The sequence below is a fragment of the Acipenser ruthenus genome, chromosome 8 (genome assembly GCF_902713425.1).
Source record: "Acipenser ruthenus chromosome 8, fAciRut3.2 maternal haplotype, whole genome shotgun sequence".
NCBI classification, from domain to species: Eukaryota; Metazoa; Chordata; class Actinopteri; order Acipenseriformes; family Acipenseridae; genus Acipenser; species Acipenser ruthenus.
In genome coordinates, this window is record NC_081196.1 from 831,571 (window position 1) to 855,569 (window position 23,999).

At 41.9% G+C, this 23,999-nt stretch overlaps 1 protein-coding gene across 1 annotated transcript; it reads left to right on the forward strand.

The window, feature by feature from the left end:
• Positions 1 to 5,969: 5,969 nt before the first annotated feature.
• LOC117406788 (diacylglycerol O-acyltransferase 2-like) lies at positions 5,970 to 20,428 on the forward strand. Its single transcript, XM_059027949.1, has 8 exons — positions 5,970 to 6,240; positions 9,956 to 10,084; positions 10,447 to 10,554; positions 10,840 to 10,910; positions 16,776 to 16,980; positions 18,415 to 18,589; positions 19,303 to 19,505; positions 20,108 to 20,428. The coding sequence occupies exons 1-8, from the start codon at positions 6,201 to 6,203 to the stop codon at positions 20,260 to 20,262; spliced, it is 1,086 nt and encodes a 361-aa protein (XP_058883932.1). The 5' UTR covers positions 5,970 to 6,200; the 3' UTR covers positions 20,263 to 20,428.
• The last annotated feature ends 3,571 nt before the right edge of the window (positions 20,429 to 23,999 follow it).

Below are 23,999 nucleotides of genomic sequence, written 5' to 3' on the forward strand. Positions count from 1 at the left end.
TAGTTTCATGTTCGTTGGGGTGGTTGTGGTGTTTAGGGGTACAGTGCTGTGGTGGTTGGTTTCATGTTCGTTGGGGTGGTTGTGGTGGTTAGTTTAATGTTTGTTGGTGTGGTGTTTAGGGGAGTACAGTGCCATGTTTCCATGGAACGGAGGCTCAGCTTAAAACCACGGGGAATATTTAAAAGCGTTTGTCTTGTTTAGTTCCCATCTTTTGTTTGTTGTTTTATTATTTTTGATTAATCCTTCTCAATTGCGCTTAAACTTGCAGCTTCTGTCTCTGGGTCTCCTGCCTGCCAGTTACCAGCCTTGGCTGTGAGCTATCCTCCCCACAGATCAGCAAGAGTCCGATGTTTGAGACCAATGATACAGCCAGACCTAGATTGTACTGTGTTGTACTCATCCATTTACAGGCCAGCTGGGTCTGCACTGTAGAGGAGGAGGAGGAGGAGGAGGAGGAGGGGGGGAGGGGAGGGCTGGGCGGTGTCAGGAACCTAACAGCTTTCTCAACAAGGCTTTCTTTGTACCTGATTTTAAAAGGCGTTAATGGGGTAGCAGTTGCAGCATGACCTGTTTTCTTGGGTGCACAGGGCACTGGCTAGCAGGGGCATGTTACGAGCTTGCATCATACACCTAGGGTGAATAGGGTAAATAGCAAGCTGTGTGTCAAGCTTGTAGGTAAAAGGTCCCTCGGTGAGCAGACACACACAGGCATCTGATTTACTGTGGAATCTCCAGCTTCCTTTGGTCAGTCATTATAGGCCACTGACTGAAGGAGAATGGCTGTTTATAATCTTGTAGGACAGATTGAGAGTTTAAGGGGTAAAGGGGAAGCTGGGGATTTATAGTTACTGTACAGCCTGGCAGCATCATCGTCATTGAATCCAACACACACTGACTTCTGTTGTTCATCTGCACCGTGAAACCAGCCTCTAAAACTCAATCTTGTACAAAACCCTGCTAACGTCATGTCTGCTATCTGCACCATGAAACCAGTCTTTAAAACTCAATCTTGTACAAAACCCTGCTAACGTCATGTCTGCTATCTGCACCATGAAACCACTCAGACTTTTGCACAGTGGTTAAGCTGCTCGCTAGCGGTGGGCAGGGTCGCCGGTTCACGGCCAGCCTCCACCCTGTCACACCGATGTGAAAGGAGTGCATCTGCTCGACTGAGCGCAGTTACCATGTGTGACACGCAGAGAGCAGGGACCTTGGGCTGCTTGCTCCTCTGTGTAAAAAGGGCTTCCCTTAAATAAATAGCACCCTGACACTGCAGGATTTAGGTGAAAGGTGTGTAGGACTAAGTTAACCCTCAAGTCCCCAGAGTAATCAAGAACCAGCCCGTGAATGGGTTTGACTCGTCACTGAAACAAACCGCTGATGCAACACTGCAGTGGCAATGCAGGACTGCCTGCAAGTAAGCGCTGTGCTCCACGCAGGTGTGCCCTTTGAGCCCATTAGGAACAGTGATGTGATGTGGAGCCAAAAGGAAACTTCATTTACCAGGAGCTGCAACTTGACCCCCTGGTACACAGGTAACAGTAAACCCCACTGTGCAAGACTCCTGCTCTGAAACTCAATATCTTTAGCTTTCTTAACCTGGGACATGTACGCTTGTTAGTTTAACCATCTCTGTGCTCATCTTAAACATAACCGTGCTGAACACAAACAGGTACCGAACACAGAGGAAGCGACAGCCATAGCTGGGAGGAACCCTACAGATCTGGAGAGCTATGGGGCACGTCTATAGAGATCCCACACATAATACACACACCATTTGGGTCTGCATCATTGTGCATTCGTTTTGCAAAGTTTGTCATTTCTTATTTTGCATGAAGCATTTATTTAGCAAAGTAAGTTAGCAAAGCTAATTATTTTTGCATTATTTTTCAAGTAAGCCAAAAAGGATGAGGTGTGCTGTAAACAACACCTCTGACCGTCCTCACCTCCTCAATAGAGCTCCTCAGGACAGAGGGGGGCCACATCTTCACACAGTCCAGACCCCCAGATCACCTCTTAACACACTCCAGACCCCCAGAACACATCTTAACACAGTCCAGACACCCACGCAACCATTGCTCCAGCCCAGTGAATACACAGTTAAAGAAATTCTTAAACATGAATAATTTTAACAGGAATACAACAGTATGCGTTTTATGTGGTATGTACACTAATGCCACCTACTGGACATGTATCATACTACAGTCACTAAAACGTCAGAGTAAAAAAGGGGGTTCACAGAAATCATGTGCCCATTACCTCAGATCTACTGATGTTGTTTTCTACCATGTATTACCCACAGACCAGTTAATCACATACTGTATGTACTGCAAGTTTGTTCACTCCTAGGTTTTGTTATTTTTATTTATTTTATTTTTTTTTTATTTATTTCTTAGCAGACGCCCTTATCCAGGGCGACTTACAATCGTAAGCAAAAACATTTCAAGCGTTACAATACAAGTAATACAATAAGAGCAAGAAATACAATAAAACAAGTAAAGTACAAGTTTGACAAACCACAATTCAATAATACAGCAGGTAATAGTGATAGTTACATCAGGATATGATTAAATAGTGATAGTTACATCAGGATGTGATTAAATACAAAGTACTACAGGTTAAAAACTTGGCAGATTACAGTATTCTGAAGTACAGGATTAAATGCAGTAAAATAGGGGCTGATAAGAGCAAAATAAAGCACATTTACATGAAGGGTGATAGTGTCCCAGGATACAAACAGAGGAGTTCTACAGGTGCTCTTTGAAGAGGTGAGTCTTAAGGAGGCGCCGGAATGTGGTCAGGGACTGGGCAGTCCTGACATCTGTATGAAGGTCATTCCACCACTGCGGAGCAAGGGTGGAGAAGGAGCGGGCTATTAAAGTGATAATTTCCCCACCTTCATGACTGATTATAAATCTGACCATTAGATTTATTTTCTTGCAAGAAAACTTGCATTAGTTTGCAGAATAGTCACTGGGACTAGAGTTGACTTGAATCTGCACTGTACTGTTTAACAGAGATTAATAGCTATAAACTTGGCAATATTTTAATGAACTATTACAAAACTGCAAGCGAAGACAATTTCATCATGTAAGTGTTGAAGCCAGTTTTGTGCCTGAAATAATGTATGTGAACAGTGTTGTGCCCTTTCCAGAAATATTACTGCAATCCTATCTTTGTGTCTGTTGGGTAAGCTATGTCATCATCGCTGTCTGCTTGGCAGCTGTTTTAACTGATAGGTGTTGTGCTGATATCATTCATTTCACTTCCAATATCCCTGAACTGTCCTTTCATTTTTATAGTACAGACCAACATCCCAGGATTAAAGCAAGTATTTCCATGTCCCTGTTAGAGATGTACAGAATCGTCTGATTTGATACCACCAAGGGCTACACTCTCAAAGCTACAGTGCTTACTCCAAAGCACCGTTCACAAGGAAAAAAGCATCCACAACAGTTTGTTGGAATAAATAGCTTTGAGAATAGAGCATCACGTGATGATCTGCACTAGAACAGAGCTGGCCGACCCTGGTCCTGGAGAGCCACAATCCTGCAGGTCTTCTGAATGTCTTTGAATCACTCATGGCTAAAGACCTGGGGAGAATGTTAGTGCTGAGCAATTAAAAAAAAAAAAGAATTGCTTCAATGAAGTGATTGAGAACTCAGGTGGAATGAAACTTTCTAACAAACGGGGTGACCAAAAGGTGTTGAAAATACAAGAACAACGATCAAATGACAAATAAATGCGGTATTGAACTGCAATCGATCAATTCTATATACAGTTACAATTACAATTCCGCTGGTGTGCCAGCGCTCAACTCCAATCACATTACAATTGCAATTAATTACAACTATTTACCACTGGAATGGAGCCCAGGTGTGGCAAGAGTTTTAAAATGTAATTGTGGTCCTTCAAGCCTTCTAAAGGACATATAGCAGCAATGCCATTTCTGGTATCGCTCCCTGACCTTTCTTTTATACAGTCTGCAATCAGCCTCACTGTTCTGAGCTCTTTTGCTGTAATATTGATTGGTTTGGTTTTGTGTTCATTTAAACGTTGTGTTCCTTGCAAGCCTTCAGTCTGACCAGGGTTTTTTTTTTTTTGCTGGTGTAGTATGGAATCTTGTCAACCCAGGTACAACATCACGTGATTCCTTAAGAATCAGGAAACAAACATCGGTATGTCACAACAACACATGACTGCAAGCATCTGGTCCTTTTAAGATCCTTGTTAGCGCAGTTACAACAGTTTTCCACATGGTGGTGCTGTTTTGTGGAGGAATACACATCTGATGCTTCACCTTTGATTCTATTGCCCTTTATAGAATTTGAATACAGATTTTCAGATTTGCTAAGACTTTACTCCAAAGCAAAAGAATGTTCACCGTATTTTAACTGGCAAAAAACCACCAAGAACCAGCTCATGATCATTTACATGATGTTTAGATATCATTAATGAAGAATTAGGAATATCATGTTTTCCATCAAATGTAAAAAAAAAATGTAAATATGAACTGATTTCATTGATTATTTTTCAGATGCATAGATTGATATTTCCAGTGTTTACTACATTTATGATATGATGATGTAATCTCGAAATTCATGTTAGGATTCAAGATACTTAATATCATTTTCTCTAATGCCAGCCTTACTTTGAATATGTCTTCACTTTCTGTGATTGCCTTTTCTATAATTCTCTAAACTGATGCATTCTACCTTTCTGATGTCTAGCTATGCAAGTATGTCATTACTGATCCTTGTACGTGATGGCTGATTCAGTTAAAGATCTGACATTAATACAGGGTTTGAACAACCTGCCAATCAAATGCAACCCTTAAATACACAGGTGTTCTTGATACGCTAGCGTTGAGGATGGTCACGATTTGATCGAAACGTTTGCACGCAGCACTTTATTATTATTATTATTATTATTATTATTATTATTATTATTATTATTATTATTATTATTATTATTATTTTGCCTGTACTTCCTCTAATAAAGAACATTGATTCTATTGACATGCATTTGACATTATGTAAACAGCATCTGTAAACCTCACAACTCCTGACTATACTGGACTATATAGTGCTGACTATACTGGACTATATGGCACCCAACTGTACCAGTACATGCATCAGCTTATACTTGCACTGAATTGCTCCGTATTTTGCCGTATTCTACTGCTGCTCTTAATTATAACTATTTTCAGTATGGAATTTACTCTTCTAATCACATATTTCTAACTGCTGTTAGTCGAACTCTCTCTTAGATGTAATTATTTACTGTATTCTTTATTGTGCTCTTATTTGAATCTGATCTTATTTTCTAATGATTTTACTGTACTTTAAAACTGCTCTTATCTGCACTGTGATATTGTGTAATGTGATATTGTGTAATGTGACATTTTGAAACGTGATACTTTGTAACAACTGTAAGAAGTCTGCTAAGAAATAAATAAATAAATAAATAATATCATAACATACCATAACGAAAAACACCCATTCAGTCAATAAAACCCTTTGATAGAGCTCTGTATTAAAAACAAACACGTGCGCTAAGCATGTGTATAATATAATTATCCAAATGAAAATGAATAAAAAAGCGAAACAATTCAAACTGAAAATAGGAAATAATGACATTCCACCGAAAACCGGTAAATAAAAATTGCTCTTATTGTATTACTTGTATTGTAACACTTGAAATGTATTTGCTTACGATTGTAAGTCGCCCTGGATAAGGGCGTCTGCTAAGAAATAAATAATAATAATAATTTGCCACATCGAACGGACCAAACCATTCTCAAATCTGATAAGAGAATCAATCAGCTGTACTGGGTTCCAGTGATTGGGAACATTTAATTTAATTACAATTCGTCTAGCACCGTCCTGTTTTTTTTAAAATTCTCTTTTCTCTATATAAGGAGATTATAATTAAAATACCGCATTAAATTAAAGGCGTGTTTAAATATATGTGCTTTTTGTTCTTCTTTTAAATAAACGCAATAGTTAATAAATGTTTCCCCCCTTCAGCAGTAGTGGTAGCGTCTGAGCGCTACACTTGTTAAAGGTCTGCTCCAGGCAGGCTGCGGGTTGTGTGTGATCCGCGTCGTGGTGGAGGTGGACAGCGTGCTCCTGAATACAACTCAGCGCTATCAACTGTTTCGCATCATTTTATAATTGGTTATAACTCCGGCGTCGACCATGAAGACAATCATTGCAGCGTATTCTGGCGTGTTACGAGGTAAGCCTTCTTTCGTTTCGTTTGTTTTAAATGCTGAAGATTATAATTTGATTGTTTGTTATTGTATATGTTCTCGTGTTTATTTCATCAGTGCTTCGCGTCTGTCTTTATCCGGCAATTCTCAGTCATTTTATTTTAAGTTAGGTGCCGTGCTTAATTAGAAACGTTACGTGCACAGGAAAACAAAGTGCACCTGTTTTGGTATGAAATTATGGGATGCGGCAATGCACGCCTGTCTGTCTCTCTATCTGTCTCGCGTTCGCATCTACCGCCTGCTCCTCGCTTTTCTTTACACACCGTCCAGGTTGTATATTGGTACAGGCGGCAGTTTGTTTTTGATAACCCTTTCTGGAGTGTAGATTGGATTATAATGCAGCATGTCGTTGATCATGTTTTGAACACTGTCTTGGTGCTAGGGATGCTGAAGCGGAGCCCCGATGATGCCACACTGACTGTACTGTAGTGTGTGGACAGTCATGTCCCTGGATACACATTTAGACGAGTCCACTACAGACCCTACATGGTGGAATTTATAAACCGTCATTTTACACTGAGCTTGGGCTGTCCATATACCACACAGAGACCAAAACACAAGCTGGTGCTTGTTAAGCCTTGTATTGTAGTGGTCATGGGTTAAATCCCAGGTGGGGGACGCTGCTGCTGTACCCTTGAGCAAGGTACTTTACCTAGATTGTTCCAGTAAAAACCCAACTGTATAAATGGGGAATTGTTTTTTACATAAAATTGAGATCTCTTGTAACAATTGTAAGTTGTCCTGGATAAGGGCATCTGCTAAGAAATAAATAATACTGCCACAACGGCATACTGGGTGCAAGGTATAGGAATTGGGCCACCAGGTACTGTCACAAAGGAATGGAGTAATGGTGAATCCATTCTACAATATACTGGGTAGCCTTTTGTACAAAACCCTAAAATGATCTGTGGAGCCAGTCTTGAGTGTGAACAGGTATGTAACAGTCATGCATACAGTAACCCAGCATCCAGGGCTGCAGAATAGTTGCACGCAATGTGCACTGAAGGATTTGGTCGGGACCCCAGGAACGTTCCCGTCGGCTCTCAAAATATTACAGCTAGAAAAAACGTTCTCACGTCTGCATCAGCTGCTGCCAGAAACCCCGTTTGTACAGCTGAGCGAGTCCTCAGATTTCAGATGAAATAGAAACACGAAGCCCAGCCTACAAGTTGTGTTAAATGTGTTTATTATCAATGTAGAATGATTTGGGACTGCAGGTAAAGAACACGCCGTTGCTCCTGTCCTGTCCTTTCACCATCCACAGTCTGACAGGCAGTGACCTTGGTTTCATGCTGGAATCTCCCTGTGTCCCTTCTCCAAAATGTTGACCTGAAGGCAGTTTGGCAGCCCTGTCAAACGTTGTGTTAATGTAAAATCATCCGTGTGTTTACTAGCAACTCCCACTTCTGCTTTAACACTCTCATGCACAACGACCTCATGGGGTTGAATGCTCTCGGTGTTTATATGGGGAGAGGAAGATGCAAATGCATGATGTCCTCGTACATGTGCCCCCCCAATAAAGCAATGTTTAATTTAAAATTTCATCCATGACAGGGTTAATGTACTCTATATTAAGCTTCCTACATGTACTGTAACTGTGCACCAAGCTGTGTTGTATTGGATTCCGTGAAGTCTCTCTTGGGGCAAAGTGGCGATTGTTTAAATGAGAGATTCTTCACATGAGTCTGCTATTAACCTAGATTTTGAATTTGCAGATGAAAAGGTGCTGCACTACTATTTACTCGTACAGCTTATTGAATTTCTCAACTTGAATGTATTCATTTAGAGAACTGCAATATCTTTGGAAACTGGATTCTGTTTATACAAAGTCCTAAATCTAATACTCCCGCAGCACAGACTGGAGTATTAGATTTAGGACTTTGCTAACCACTGTGGTTAATAATTGAATTGTTAATGTGTGTGCAATGGATTCATAGCTGCAGATTAACAGAGGCAATGTCTAATCTCCACACAGACTGTACTGACACAGCTACTGTATATCAATACTCCTCACTGACTACTGACACAGCTACTGTATATCAGTACTCGTCATTGACTGACACAGCTACTGTATATCGGTACTTGTCATTGACTAACACAGCTACTCTATATTGGTACTATGGCTGTATGGACACAGCTACTGTATATCAATAAGACCTGGCCCTTTGACATTAGAGGGAATGGCCTCGCTTCCAGACTTGTCAACTCTCCCGTATTTGCCTGGAGTCTCGCGTATTTTGGACCTTTCTCCTGGACATCTCCCAGGACAGATTTTCTCCCATATATTTTGCTGAAAACTCTACTGTTAAAGCCCTTATGTCTGCAGACCTTTAATGTCTGAAATTCATGGCTGGTGTGTGATTACTGCAATCCCTGTTTGTATCTAGGCATGCATTCCGTGCGCTAGAGGCAAGTTCCTCCAGGCTCAAAATTCAGCAGTGCCGACTGCATTATTTTAAGATCTTTAAGTCGGGATTAATTGGATTTGAAGGAAGCCTGTCTTAATACTGTTGCTTTTAAACCTTTCCGGTTCAGATCAGATCCCTTCCACAGTACCCGGTACAGATCAGATCCCTTCCACAATAAACTAGATTTAATTAATGAAGTTTAGCGAAACATTCTTTCAGGTTTTGTGAACAGGGCCTCCAGTTTCTAGTCTTGAATGGCCTACAGCAGTACTGCACTAACCGTTAGATTTTCTACGTAAGAACTAAGTTGGCAGGTACTGTAGGTATCTCTGTATTGAGCCTGCAAGGTTAAGACGCCGTCTTGATTCAGACACTGACTGACCGCAGTCAGCTGCCTTTTGCAGTCATTCCTTCTACACAATCAGTCCTTCTGTCCTGGAACACGTTGCAAACCTTGGGGTGCTGGCTGGGGGTTTCCAGCAAGGCACCACTGGCACAAATTCAGATGACATGCCTTCCACTTGTGATTGCCTAGTCGTTTCCCTTTTGTCTTTTTGTTTTTTCTTGAGTGTTGCCGCATTCATAGCCAGATGATCAGGGGAATGCTTCTGTACCATGTGTAGGGTGACATGGCATTTTATCTTGATTTATGAAGAGCAGTCTCCACTGAATCGCAGCTCCAGTAAAGGGTGATGAGGTCAGGGATGAGGCGTGTCTCCAAGCACACCCCCTCTAGTGCACAGCGGCTCCTGTTGATTGGTTTAGATCAGCAGCACTGTTGGATACTGCTGTGTGAATATCTGGCACACTTCAGCCACCACTGACGCTGCAGGTTTTTTAAAATTTATTATACAAATGATCTTTAACAATATTAGTTTGGCCCTGTAACAAGCAATAAAGGCGGCATCACAATACTTAATGTAAACGGGGCTGTTTTCCTCACCATCTTTCATTGAAATGGGTTCATATGACTATAGCCCTCAATATTGTTTAATTAACTTAATGGGATTTTTGCATTGAAGGTAGTGCCACCAGGTGCTCAGTCTTGTCTATGCAATTTAAAAAAAATCTTAGTAGTTTTAAATCTGAATATTCTGCACATAACTAAGGGCTAGTGGCATCGGTCGCTGTCTATCCCTAGTTGTATTTAATCAGTGAGCCAGATGTTTGCTGGTTTGTGTGCAAGAGTGTGTCTTGGTACAGTAACATCTATTCAAACCCATGTGGGTCTCTATAACAAAGTAGTCTTAGTAACCTCTATTCAACCTCGCAGGTACTGGAGCCAATTTTCTGTCTGCCATCCAGGATTTGCCTTCGGTTCCCTGGCCCTCCAAGTCGAAGGTGGAGAAGCAGCTGCAGATTATCTCTGTGATGCAGTGGGTCCTTTCCTTCCTCGTAATGGGTAAGGCGCTTCCAGGATTATGTAATTGGCTTTTCCGTAGGCTAGACCGGCATTGCCTGGAACTGAGGGATTTCTCTTACAAGGACTCGTTATCCTTAAAGCTTTATTTTAAAGGATTATTTTTGTCTCTATTTGAATTCCATTCTTGCTGCTTTACCTCCTCAGTCTTAAGAGGGGATAACCCATTCACTGCGTACAGTCTGCAGTGTTTCTATTGTGTTGAATTGGAAAATGCAACTGTGTAAACATGCACTGACTTTGTAGAGGTCACCATGCATGAAAGAGGTAAAGGTGTAACCATGCTGCTGTCCCCACGCTCCAGTGCGAGATCGCAGTGTCTTCACAAGCCTGTGTTTCTGTAGGTGCTGTGTGCACTGTGGGCCTCCTGTACCTGTTCTTCACTGACTGCTGGCTCATTGCTGCCTTGTACATTGCTTGGCTGGTCTTCGACTGGAATACTCCAAGACAAGGTAAGTAGTGAGGGCACACAAGCGCGGCAACCACACCCACATCTGCTTTTATATAGAGCGCCTTTTACAGCCAAAGCCACCCCAACACTTCTGTATATGCAAACCGACACTGTGCAGGACTCTCATGCCATTGGACAGAATTCCAAACTTGAAAGAATCAGTAAAAGCAATGTTGCCATTTTCCATTAAACATGAATTACTAATGACTTCTTTACCAGCATGAGTAAACATTGGGGAATGTAATTGTATTTTTTTTTTTTTTTTTTTTGTATCCACATTGATTAGGAGGAAGGAGGTCATCTTGGGTCAGAAACTGGACCGTCTGGAAATACTTCAGAGATTACTTTCCCATCAGAGTGAGTAATTCCTGATCACCGTGGCAACTCGTTTACACATTAATATAAACCCTAGCGATTCATTCTAGATCCACGAGAGTACAGTCAGTGTTTAATACTGCCAGACCAGGCTGGGAGACCTCCTGGAGCACACCTTCCAAGAGACCCAGTGGAAATCATGTGATCGGCTAGAATTGAGCAGACTGTAGAAAGGTGACTGTGTTGATGTTTAGAAGCTGTGCTTCTGTGTCAGCCAGTCACCTGTACAAACTCTTAGCAAATCCAGCATCTGCCTTGGCTATTGATTGCTTCACAGTGCTGGCATAGAAATATCCACTGATCCCTCTAGCTTTACTTTAGAACAAAACTTGCAATAGATTCAATATACAGCTCAAAGTAGTTGCAATAAGGTATAGAAAAAAAAAACAACTGTCCATGCTTTAAGGAACAACAGTGGCTAGGCAGTAATCTGGCTTCAGCTGGTGCTGACTATTGGTGTTCTGATGACAGATATGTTGCAGGTTAGACTTTGTCCTGTTGATAGGAGGAAACCCGCTGTGCTTTATAGATGTGTGTGCGTGTTCGTAGTTCAGTCATCCCTGGCCTTGCACGAGCCAGATATCGGCATGTGAATTGCAGGTGAACGTTGTCACCTAGTGGGTTGGGAGGGAGTGACCTGACTGCTGGGTTAACTGCTGATGCGGCACGCTGCAGAACCGGGGCAGGCACAGTTTTCTGGTCTGGAATTTATAATTGTGTCGTCACAAAGCTATTTGTTATCAGTGAACAGTAATGAAAGCAGTTCTCTGGGTAATTAGGGATGGTAATTGTGTAATATAATGAAGTGTTTTTGCATATAATAAAATGGAGGAGGAAAAACGCAATGCACAGAACGTCAGTTCTGTGGTGAGCTTTAACTAGTCAGTGCAGAAACAAACCCGAGAAGGTTAATGTCACTGTGGCTACTTGCTCCCAAGCTGGCTCTTGCTGGTTATAACTTTGCTGTGGTTGTGCACTTGATGATGATTGTTCAGAGTTTAATGCAGTCTGGTCGTGCAGTGCAGCCACCTTGTCTGTCCTGACCTAGAGACACTGCTATATTTATCTCTTGGGTCCTTTGGCCTGTCAGTCTGGGGTCCTGTTTTAGCTGAACATTTCCTTCTGTCCTGCCAGAGTTTGGTAATAACCACTTTGAAAGTTACAGCTGAGCAGCACTGAGCACGTGGTCACATACACTGCTTTACAAAACCGCAGTTTGACTTCGGAGCAGCCATCAACGTCTGTAAAGCAAAAATGCTTTATTTAGCATTTTCTGTGCAGTAAATAACAGGAATATTGTTGGGACTGCCAGCGTGAAATCCCTTCTGTCTTATCTTGACTTGTGGCTGTTCCTTTTTAAACAACTTTTTTTTATTCCCCCCCCCCCCCCCCAATAACCCTAATACTTTAATACAAATGTCTGGAAGCAGCTGAGATGCTGGAGAGTGACTTCACATTAAATTATATACAGTTTTATATTTAATATCATAAGGTGCTGATTTCCCCCCCCCCCCATGCTCTATTCTCTCTGTGATTAATGTGAATCCCCAAAGGAAGCCAGTCCACAGCATCTTGGTTGTGTCATGACACTTCAAGCTGTTTTTGGGTGAAAAGTCAACTTCCAAAAGTCATGGATTTTTATGACATAGTGACTAACTGACCAGTCACTGTTTTAAAATGCACACTATAAAGCTTGAACTTTTCCCTGAATTTTTTTATTTTTATTTTACTCAGTAATGTGTTGCTGTACTTTCTCTGTACATTTCAAAGTGCAAAGTTCAGATGTTTCACTAGTCTGCAGTAGGTTTCAACTGATTTTATTGTTACACAAATGACTAACATGAAGGAAGCAGTGTTTCCTTTATGCATGGTTGTTTTTTTTTTTTTTTCAATGCATTTTTTATACTGATCAAATTAGGAAAACGTCTGACTGTTGGTAAAGAAGCTTCTGAATGAATTGAACGGATCCTTTCGCTCACTTCTCTCCTAGTTGAAGATTAGCAACCTTCTCATAGCAAGATCTTTATGAATTTGAACATATGTAGTATGGGCTGGTTTCACAAGACCCTGATTTAACATTGGCTAATCCCAGAGTAGTGCTGGTCTGGGTCTGTGAAACCAGCCGGTGAAGTAAATGTGAGACGCTTCTGATTTACTGTAGATACCAATGCAGAACTTTCAGTCTTCACACAGTCATTGCAGGTATTCGTTGGTTGTAGAACAAGATAAGGAGTAACGTCAGAATTGTAAACGGTGTGCCAATTATAAGGTGGCAGACCGCTTGCTGTGCTCTCAGCTGTTTAAAATGAGTTTCCCAATGTCAGTAAATCAACGCCAGCTGTGGAGTTTGTGCAACTCTTCAGTTCAGCTGGCAGAGTGCCCGTCTCTCCTTTGAGGAATGTGCAGTCAGGACACGGCCTTGAAAAAGCACTTGGGCAGGACTAGGGAATGAGGATTGGTGTATTGGGCAGGACTAGGGAATGAGGATTGGTGTATTGGGCAGGCAGGACTAGGGAATGAGGATTGGTGTATTGGGCAGGCAGGACTAGGGAATGAGGATTGGTGTATTGAGCAGGACTAGGGAATGAGGATTGGTGTATTGAGCAGGCAGGACTAGGGAATGAGGATTGGTGTATTGGGCAGGACTAGGGAATGAGGATTGGTGTATTGAGCAGGACTAGGGAATGAGGATTGGTGTATTGAGCAGGCAGGACTAGGGAATGAGGATTGGTGTATTGAGCACAATGCCCTGCTTGGGATTCGTATCACGGACAGGGATTTTAAACCTACTGTATCTGTCAGATTAGAACAGAATAAACAAACAGGGCTACGTTCTCAAAGGTATTGGTACTCCAGATTATTATTATTATTATTATTATTATTATTATTTATTTCTTAGCAGACGCCCTTATCCAGGGCGACTTACAATCGTAAGCAAAAACATTTCAAGCGTTACAATACAAGTAATACAATAAGAGCAAGAAATACAATAACTTTTGTTCAAGTAAAGTACAAGTTTGACAAACCACAATTCAATAATACAGCAGGTAATAGTGATAGTTACATCAGGATATGATTAAATAGTGATAGTTACATCAGGATGTGATTAAATACAAAGTACTACAGGTTAAACACTTGGCAGATTACAGTATTCTGAAGTACAGGATTAAAATGCAGTAAAATAGGGGCTGATAAGAGCAAAATAAAGCACATTTACATGAAGGGTGATAGTGTCCCAGGATACAAACAGAGGAGTTCTACAGGTGCTCTTTGAAGAGGTGAGTCTTAAGGAGATCATCACTGGCACAATCTGTTAAATAAATGAATAAATACGCACCATTTTACAATTCTGAAAACAACTTGACTTCTCAAGACCCTATTCATTATAACTTTTTTGGGGTGCATTTTTACTTTTATTAAATTGTGCTAATGACGATCTGGAGTTCATAATGGCTCTGAGAATCTAGCCTATAATGTGATAGGGGACACTTCATACGTCAGCCTGCGGCAGTCATTTAAACCAAGTAATGCACTGAACTTGCTGAACCCCTCATGGCGCGGAGTGCAGCTTGCATTGCACTGAGACTGGGGCTGCTGTTCACAGTTCACCTGAACTTTACTCACCACCACTTGCTTCACCCTGCCTATCCAATGAGTTACACACCAACCAAATGCTTCCCATATTAACAGGTGACCAGGTTAAGAAGTTAAGCTGATTTCTCAATCACAAATCTAGCAACACTTGAATCTGTCGCTGGGAATAATTTATCTTCTGTGGGCGACGTTAGGCCATTGCTTTGTCTAACTCCAGAAGCTTGCGAGTAAATAAAGCGCAGGTGGTCCCCAAAAATCCAATCCTGCGTCTACATCCGAATTCCTGTTTGTTTATTCACAATCCACTCCAAATATCCTGTTGTGCTTGTGCTACATATATTAGGACCCCAACTCGAAACATGTCCCCATCTAGATTGGGTCAACCCCATCAGGTTGGGGTTAATTAACATTTTTAGAACCTTGAAATCTCTTCATATTTGTGGTGTGGTTGTCTTGTGAATGACCCCATTGCGATGCAGAAAATTCACTTCACCAGAACCCAGTCTGAATTTAGAGTCCAGCGTTCACCAACACAGTTTGCAAAAGTTAATAAATGTAGAAATTGGTGGTGCCCTTTTTAAAGTTTACCATATTAAAAGCACAGCACAGTGTAAAAGCATAGGTACTGTAAACCTTGTCAAGCCCAGAGGTATAGTAAAGCATATTAAGACATGGAAAAGCATGAGAACTGTGGTCCCCTTTTTATAAGGGGGCTCTCCATCTTAGGTTTTGGAACTGCTGGTCCAGTTGCACTCCTGCTGTTGGAGCTGTGCCTGACTATTGCACAACCAGTAATCATTCCCTAAGGAATGTGTTTGAATAGCAAACAGCAGGTTCTGTGTACAGTAGATTGTATTTGGCAGTTCGGTTCACAGTATTGTCACAATGTGCAGCAGTTTACTGTCCTGTAATTGCACCACATTAAGCAGATTTGTTTAATGGAGAAACTCTAAACCAAGGCAGTGCTGCTCTGCCAAAGTTGAAAGGATTATTTGGATAACTGGTGCACATTATATAAACACGCCTGCTGATAAAGAAAACAAGAACTCCATTGATTTTCACAGAGCATCTTCTGTTGCTGTGTAGCTTGATGCAGTGAGTTTTCATAATGTGGCAGGAAATTCACAGCATGCATCTATACTGACGGTGATGTTGGTCAACTGGAAGTTGCTTGTGGAAACTGTCTGCATGGAACGACATGCTTCTGTTTAATTCAGAATCCAAATGGAACTCGCGTCAAGACCGACGTGAATGGGACTATCCTTTTCAAAAGCAGTAATCTGTGCAGTCATTGCAGTATTCTGTGTATTGGTGTTCTGTCATTCAGCACAATGGATACTGGGTGTTTGGATGTTGGAGTGTGTCCCCACACGGAGAAGGCTGGCGTGTTTCACCCTGGTTTAGCTGAGCACTGCCATTTCATTGACCTTGTACTGCAGGGAATGATTTTTGGCTCTGGAGTTTTATGGAAAGCTTTAGTGGTGGCCCAAGCAAGAGCCATTCAGAGTTGCACAAGACTTTCTATTTATTCTGTAAGTTAGTTGGCTTGATCGTGCAATTCTACTGTGGGGTAAACTTGAGCCAAGGTCGTTGAGTAACAGAAGTGTACAGTAACGAGTGGGGGGGGGGGGGGGGGGGTTAATTGATAACCAGAATTTCAGAATCATTAATCATATCTCCCTTATCTAAAAGGGTTATTTTTTTTATAATAAATATGAAATGGTGTGATCAGCAAATGTACAGTAGGTCAGCAGGCGCCCCCTAATGGCAAAGTGTCTAAGTGTTGCTTGATAACAAGTCCATTGACATGGAGAACTATTTTTCTGTATAGACGTGCCCCCCTTTCTAGATTGTTGAACATGGTTCCCTAAGGGTTGCAGATGTTCTATGGTATCGCAAACGGAACGCTTATGGTTTATCTCCATTTTCAAGGTTCCAAATAAAGTATATTGGCCTAAACCACAAGTCTGATGACCGTCACAGCCTGCATTGAAAGAGAATGTGAAACGGGCATCTCTAATGAATGTTTCACAGTAAATGTTTTCTAAAAGCACTGTGTGCCCTGTGAAAGAATGAAGATTAGTTTGGAAAGGTTTCTTCCCTCTTCCTCCAGGGTACTGCAGCATCAGAATGAGTTGTTTGTGAACGTGGAAGACTTTAAGCTTTCTGAATCGTGTCCCCATTGGACCCCATTCACAGCTGCCACACTTCCAATTCTCGCAGAGTGTTTTATGTTGAATTCTGTTTTTGCAGCTCATTAAAACCCACACCCTGCTGCCCAGCCGGAATTACATTTTCGGGTACCACCCGCACGGGATCTTCTGCTTCGGAGCCTTCTGTAACTTCGGGACGGAAGCAACTGGGTTCTCCAAGAAGTTCCCTGGGATCTGCCCTCACCTGGCAACCCTGGCTGGGAACTTCAGATTGCCCCTCCTCCGGGACTACCTCATGTCTGGAGGTAAACCTCTTCTGTGTTTGATTGTGTCCGTGTTGACTACAGTAAGTGAGGCTAATAAAACATCACCTTGGCAGGGGGGTAGATGGAAACAAGACCCCCATTGCACAGCGGTTTGATCCATTCCTGGTTTTGCTAGGAGTTTGGGACACACTTGAGCTTGTTGCCTATACACTGGGACTGATCAGGCTCACTTTAAAACCTGGAATGGGGTAAACTGCAATGCAGTAGAAGTGTGGAGCACGCGCCCCCTGTAGAAGGCCTACACCAGGGTTTTACTCCTGACTAGTTCCCACCTGCTGTGGTCTGAGCTGGCGTGTAGATGGCAGTCTGGGATATGGACTCGGGAGTGTTCTCGGGAGTGATTTTTTTGAAGACTGCACAGAGATGTGTCTGTTTCAAACTAGCCCCTCCCAGCAGCTCTTATCAAGGAGCAAACCCTGGCACAAAGTATATTGAACACGCTATAAAACAGGATCCACTGTACTTCAGTTTTACATTGACTGTGCAAATCAACCTTGAGACTTTTTGGCCTGTGTTTTGCTTTGTACTTTCTAACACTAAAGTCCCCCCCCCCCCAGAAAAAAAAAATGTCCTTGAATTGGTAGATTTGGACTGGACCTGGTTCACTGTTTCTATCATCTGCTTCACGTGTTCATATTGGCTATTAAAGATGGACATGTCTTGGCTGCCATTGGCTTGGCTTGGCTTGGCTTGGCTTGGATTTCATCTGGCAAGCCAAAACAAACCTTTTGTAGCAGTGACACTGCCTGGAGCCACAGTTCACATGACTGGTCTCAGACCCATCCTGGACTACCTAATGTTGCCTTCGGTGCTAACCAGAGTCAGTGAAGCTAGAGAACTGGCTTGTTTTAACAAGCCATGTCAGACTGCACACTGAAGCACAGATACCCTCACTGCTGTACTTTGTAATCGACGCCCCTCCGACTCACAATTTGTATAATGTGCACAACAGGCTCTTGAATGCAAAATGTTTCATATGAGAGAGATGGACCGAAAAGCACTTCACATTGCTGGCTTTGTGTTCTGTATGAAGACAGTTCTGTGTAATGTGTGGCTAACTTTAAAGGTGTGTTTATAGTTTCCAGTGCACATGTCTATACATTAGAAGTGATCTCCTATTAAAATCCCAGGGATAGCAGTAAGACCCCGATTTGTATAGCAGGTTGATACATTCCTGGTTTTACTGGTTTAATCACACACCTGAGCTTGTTACCTATACACACTGTGGCTAATCAAGCTGGTAGTAAAACCTGGAATGGGTGAAGCTGCTATGCAGTAGGAGTCTTGTTTTGCTGCAGGAGCTGTAACTGACGTGACATGACGGCAAGCAGACTTCACTTTAAGGGCTGTGTCCACAGCGGGACGTGTACGTCCTGTTTTTGGTGACCATGCTGTTTCTTCTCCTGTCTGCAGGTATTTGTCCTGTGAATCGCAATTCCATGGACTATCTCCTGTCCCGCAATGGAACTGGGAATGCTGTGGTGATTGTTGTGGGAGGAGCAGCGGAATCCCTGGAGTGCATTCCTGGGAAGCACTCGGTCACTCTGAAAAACCGCAAAGGGTTTGTGAAGCTGGCCTTGCAGCAAGGGTAAGCGTGCCCGAGTGCGCTGTTGAACATGCTTACACTGAGAGCCTGTAGGTTATAACCTGCACTACATACAGAGGGAAAAGCATGGACAGCCGAATCAATCCCAGTAACAGTCTAGGAGTTTGCCGGTGGCCGTGAGGTGATTTTTATGTAGTTTGTTTATTCATTGTGAACCTGATGAAGACCTGTTGTGTCGAAACGCGCAGTTCTACTACCGTTTTGTTTGCTAGGTTTAGTAAAAAATTGTCAACTAATAAAATGAAAATCTTTAAGACTACAGTACATCTTGTCCTGATTTTGAGTGTGCGCCCAATTGGTCTTTTGGACTTCAATCTATAAATTAAGGTTGGTGGATAGATTTGAAGTGAGTGTAAGCCCAAACAGACAGTGTGGTTAGTGGTGTGTGGGTTTGTTTTTTGACATTATGCTTTTATTTGCTACCTAGACATCTTGCTTATAAACTCATAGCTGTACTGAAGGTTTTTACATGGAATATCCATTTATTTATTTTTTTAATTTATATTATTTAATGTCATTTCTTTTGGCTAAAATACAATTTCAGTTCTAAGAGTTCTGAGCATTATAAACCAAGCTATGCATTTATATTTACTGCTCCGACCCACACGCTACACTCTGCTGTTTTCATCTCTTGTAGTAAGATTGAAAATGCGTCACAACCTGGAAATGGAGATTCAATCTCTTTCTCCCTGCAGTGCTGATCTGGTCCCTGTGTATTCGTTTGGGGAGAATGAAGTGTACAAGCAGATCATCTTCGAGGAGGGCTCTTGGGGGAGGTATCTGCAGAGGAAGTTCCAGAAGCTCATGGGTTTCGCTCCCTGCTTCTTTCACGGCTGTGGGATATTCTCGACCAACAGCTGGGGAATGGTGCCCTACAGCAAAGACATCAACACTGTCGGTAGGTACCTGTGCACCGGTTCTGTGTGGGGTTTACAGCAGCGCTCCCATTGAAAATGTGAACTGCTGTAACAAGTATGGAAGCTGGCCACATCCTGGGGGAGCACACATTGCAGGAGCTGAACTGGCTTCACCTGACGTAATGCGTGGAGAGACTTTGGCACGGCGCTCTGTTTGCAAAGAGGAATATCAAGGACATGTCTGTTTAATGAAGCGGCCTCCGGTCTCTGAGTTTGACAGATTTCATGCTGTATGCGCATGTAAAGGGTTGTCGCAATCTGCACTAGGTAGCCAAGTGGCAAGTACTAGATTTCACCTGAATTGTTCCCAAACATGCTTCCAGGTGTTCACCATGGTATATTTACAGAGTTGTCAGTTTCCCGTGCTTTAAGTAATGCATATACTGTCATTTGCATTACTGTGTTTTTGCAAGAAGTTTAACATTTTTCACCTGCGATTTTGGTATGCTTTTTGTTTACCATGGTAATTTTTTTTTTTTTTTTCATAGTAAATTAGCCTGATGCACACCCTGGGTACTGTGTGTTTTGTTTATTTTATATATATAATGTTACACAGACATTTAATTTGCATTTCTTTTTGCAGTTGGAGAACCTATCACAGTCCCAAAGATAGAAAGCCCAAGCCAGGATGAAGTGGACCTTTACCACGACATGTACGTGCAGAGCCTCCTCAAACTCTTTGACAGATACAAGGTGAAGTTTGGTCTGCTGGAGACAGACACCCTGGCTTTGCACTAGAACATCTCCGGCTCTGGAGCGTCTCCCGGAGCTGCTGAGGATTGGACCCTGCTATGTACCTGCTTAACTCTTTCAGTCCTGTATTAGCACCACATGTTAACATGTGCTGTCAGCGATCATGTAGGAACCTCACAGGACTCCTGGGACCCAGTCGGGGGGGGGGGGGGGGGGGGGGGGGAGGTGAATGGTCCTGTTCTCATGTATGCTCAAAGGAGTTTATTCATCGGCTCCACAAATACTTCAGGACTGAAAGGGTTAAAATGTATTGGATTGTACCAAAAAGAAGAGAACCGAAATCAGCTTGATCGCTCGACAGAATCATTCCAAGCCTGGAGTATCTGAATGCTTCTGTACAGTACTATTGAGTAGCCTACATTGTTTCAAACCGTACTTCAGGGGGGGTTTAAGCACTTTTTTTTTTTTTTTTTTTTTTTTTTAAATATGCTCACAACTTAATCCTGTAATAATCCCATTTTACCATTTTAAGTAGCATAAAGCTTTAAATGCACAAGCAATGCAATTGGAAGGGTTTCATCCCACGAGGTAGCGCCTGTGGGCTCTCAAACCTGAGAGGTGTAGGTGGGTAAGCGCTTGTATTTCACACTTTTCTTGGTGCCACTTGGTGATTTTCTGTTGCTGTTAATCTACAATGGTATGTATGAGAGGGAATTTCGTTGGTTTCAGTATTAAAAGAGGTTTTTTCGAAAGTGTGATCGTAATGGAAAGTGAGCAGAAATGCAATTGTGAATAATGCCTATCAAGAAGAGAAGATGGAGGAGACTGATTTGTGTGAGATTCACGATGTAATTCCAAAAGTCTTTTGAATGTGTAGAATTATGGGCTGGGAGGCGATTTAAATGTTCGTATTATATAAATGTTTACACGTGTTTTAAACTGATTTTTTTATGTACAGTTTAATTCTAGATTTTGCACTATATCCGCATGTTAAACCAACGTGCCTTTCTCGTCTGTACACCGTACCTTCAAGAGTGTGAATGCATCCCGTGGACTCATTTACTGATACACTATGAAAAGTGCCTTTTAAGTGCTCTTTCTGTGCAGTCTTCTACCATATAAATGACAGTGTTTAAAATGTTTTGTATGTGTTTGACTTGCAAATAAATGTGTAAATGTTGCATTGTCTCCTTGTTTTGAAATCGTGGTCAACATAGCTATCATTGGTTTTCCGCTGACTTTTCTACTCTCCTTTTAAGAATTCAGTTGATGCCTGTTAAGCCATTCGTGTCTCTCAATCACAACTGATAAAAGTGTCGATAGGAAAAGTGGTTTAATTCGAGGTTTTTCTATTAAACAATTAAATGGGCTTTTAAATCGTAGGTTTTACTTTTTCATTTCAAAGCAGAAGCAACTCTGCCTTTTAATGTAAATGGTCACGCAGAACTATTTAATGAAGAGCATCTGATTAGAATCAGTCGATTGAATGGGACGTTATCAAGGAAAATCATCCCATAGGAATGGGCCGGTGGGTACTTGGTAGTCTCTCAACAAGTAGAGTGGGTCCGGATGAAGCGCTTTAATGGACGTCGGATGTAGTAGCCGCTAGAGGGCGCTGAACAAGCGGTGTTAATACTAGTAACAGTCTGTAATAATAAGTTAGGTTTAGGGGTAGAGGGTACATTTAGGGGTTGGGAAGCTAGTAGGTACATACTGGCCTATTCCTACGGGATGATTTTGCTAGGTAACGACCTATTCAATCGACTGATTCTAATTGGATCGCCTGAATAAAGTGTGTCCAGCATAAGACTCTTACTCCCTCCCGCCCCCCCCGCCCCCCCCCCCCCCCATTTACAGCTTTAATACAGAATAAAGAGGAGTTGCTTAACATGTTCGTAGACTACGTTCTCCTTGTTAATCAAAAATAAAGGCTTGGATAATTTCGTTGTTTCACAGAAAACCCCAGTAAATTAAATCCATTTAAATATCGACACGTTTCTCCGTTGTGAACACGAATGGCTTAACAGAGATCAGCTGAATTCTTTAAAGAGAATAGAAAAGACGGCGGAAAACACCGACCAATCAGAAGCCCCAATTAAAACCAAGCGATGGATTCTGGATCGCAGGCATATAGAATATTGATTTATTACAGTATGGTAAATGTTTTGTAGACGGCGATGGAGTAGCAAGACTTCCAGTGGTCTGTATTTTCAAAGTGTTTACTCCAGTCTAACTTTATTCATCTCCCCCGCGAGGAAAAAACCTGACTGTTACGAAACTGTATAAAAATATAACACCGCACCAAATGTGAGAATTCATAAACAATCCTGTTTTTTGTACAGTATCTACCATGCCAAAAGGGCATATCAATGCATTATCTAAAGTGATATTTGCCAGCATTAAAAATGATTGAAAGTGCAACTATGAGGACACCACATAACCAGACACTACTGCAGCTAGTCAGTCCTGCATCCCTTGGTTATTTCACGCCCCCTAGTGGCCACTGCAGAGTTTTCAGGTGAGATTTAATAACCGGTGAGCTAACCTTTCTTTAAAGGTTATTTATTTAAAAAAATTTAAGCACTCCACTGGGGGAAATGACTATTACTTGCATACCTTACAGACTGATATAAACCCATTGCTATCCCACTAACCCTGAAAGAAGCCGATTACTTCACATGCCACAGCAACGAGGCAGAAGAGGTATTGCAAAACGCATTATTGGTAAATATCAGCTATACCACAAGGACATAGCAAAGTTAATCAGAAATGTAAATACCGTTCAGAAGGTAAGCGATACCTTATCTGCAAGGAAGCGCCAATCGCAAAATGCAGTGACAGCGCGGTGAGGTTGGTTTAACAGAGAACACGTGAAACGTGGGCAACTTCTGGATAACATTGTGCGGTTTGTTGTGTCTTGTGGGTTGTGTATGATTCTAAAAATCAACACAGTAAAGTGGTTTATGCTCTGTGAGACTGTATGTATTGAAAGTCTGCTTTCTGTTTATCATCCGTGATAGGACCAGACATGCCCACAATCAGTCTGACAGTCTCCTGTCCAACTGATGCGATGAAAGAGTCTCCCACGCTATAATGTTACTAATGGATACAGGGGGTACTTTTAAATCTCCTCTAAATCGTATTAGTTTGAATTGGCACATAACTGAAAGAGTCCCCGCTATCTTTTATTTCATCGTTCTTATTTTAGTAATATTTTCATTTCAGAATGGTGCATGTGTTTTATTTATATACAGTTTGTGTTAGTTTAATTCCTACAGCTGCTCGTGTAGTGCTTTGCGGTGGCCCTGGCGATGTGCAGCGCTGTAGAAATCTGAAGTTGTTGTATTGCTATTGGAAAGAACGTTAAAACGTGCATTGCAAATCTTCTCCTGGTGATAGTACTGTACGTGCACGTCGCATCGCCTTTCCCACATACCTTACTATATGATGACATCTGCTGGCCATCTGATGTAATTACATGTTTTTATATACTTTTGTCAAAGATGCATTGAGCAGTAATGAAATACAATACGCCCCAATGAAGTTACGGCGAATCCGCTGGGATGCACTAACCTCAGACGTTGAAAGGTGATGCTGTTCCTCAATACTGGTGTCCTTCGTCATTGTAAGATGCTCTGTGCGTTCAGTTTCAGGTGTACAGTTTTCTCTTTCTATGTATCTAGAGAGGGGCGCTTCTTCAATTGTGATGACACTTGGTTAGGACATTCTTTAGAACACGTTACTGGTAGTATCAGAACCTAAAGGGGAATATGATGGTGCCT

Bases quoted from the DNA above. Each gene is read 5' to 3' on its own strand.
- LOC117406788 (XM_059027949.1), top strand. From the start codon at position 6,201: ATGAAGACAATCATTGCAGCGTATTCTGGCGTGTTACGAG. The intron at 10,911-16,775 runs GTGAGTAATTCC...CTGTTTTTGCAG, and splicing joins GAGATTACTTTCCCATCAGA to CTCATTAAAACCCACACCCT. The intron at 16,981-18,414 runs GTAAACCTCTTC...TCCTGTCTGCAG, and splicing joins GGACTACCTCATGTCTGGAG to GTATTTGTCCTGTGAATCGC.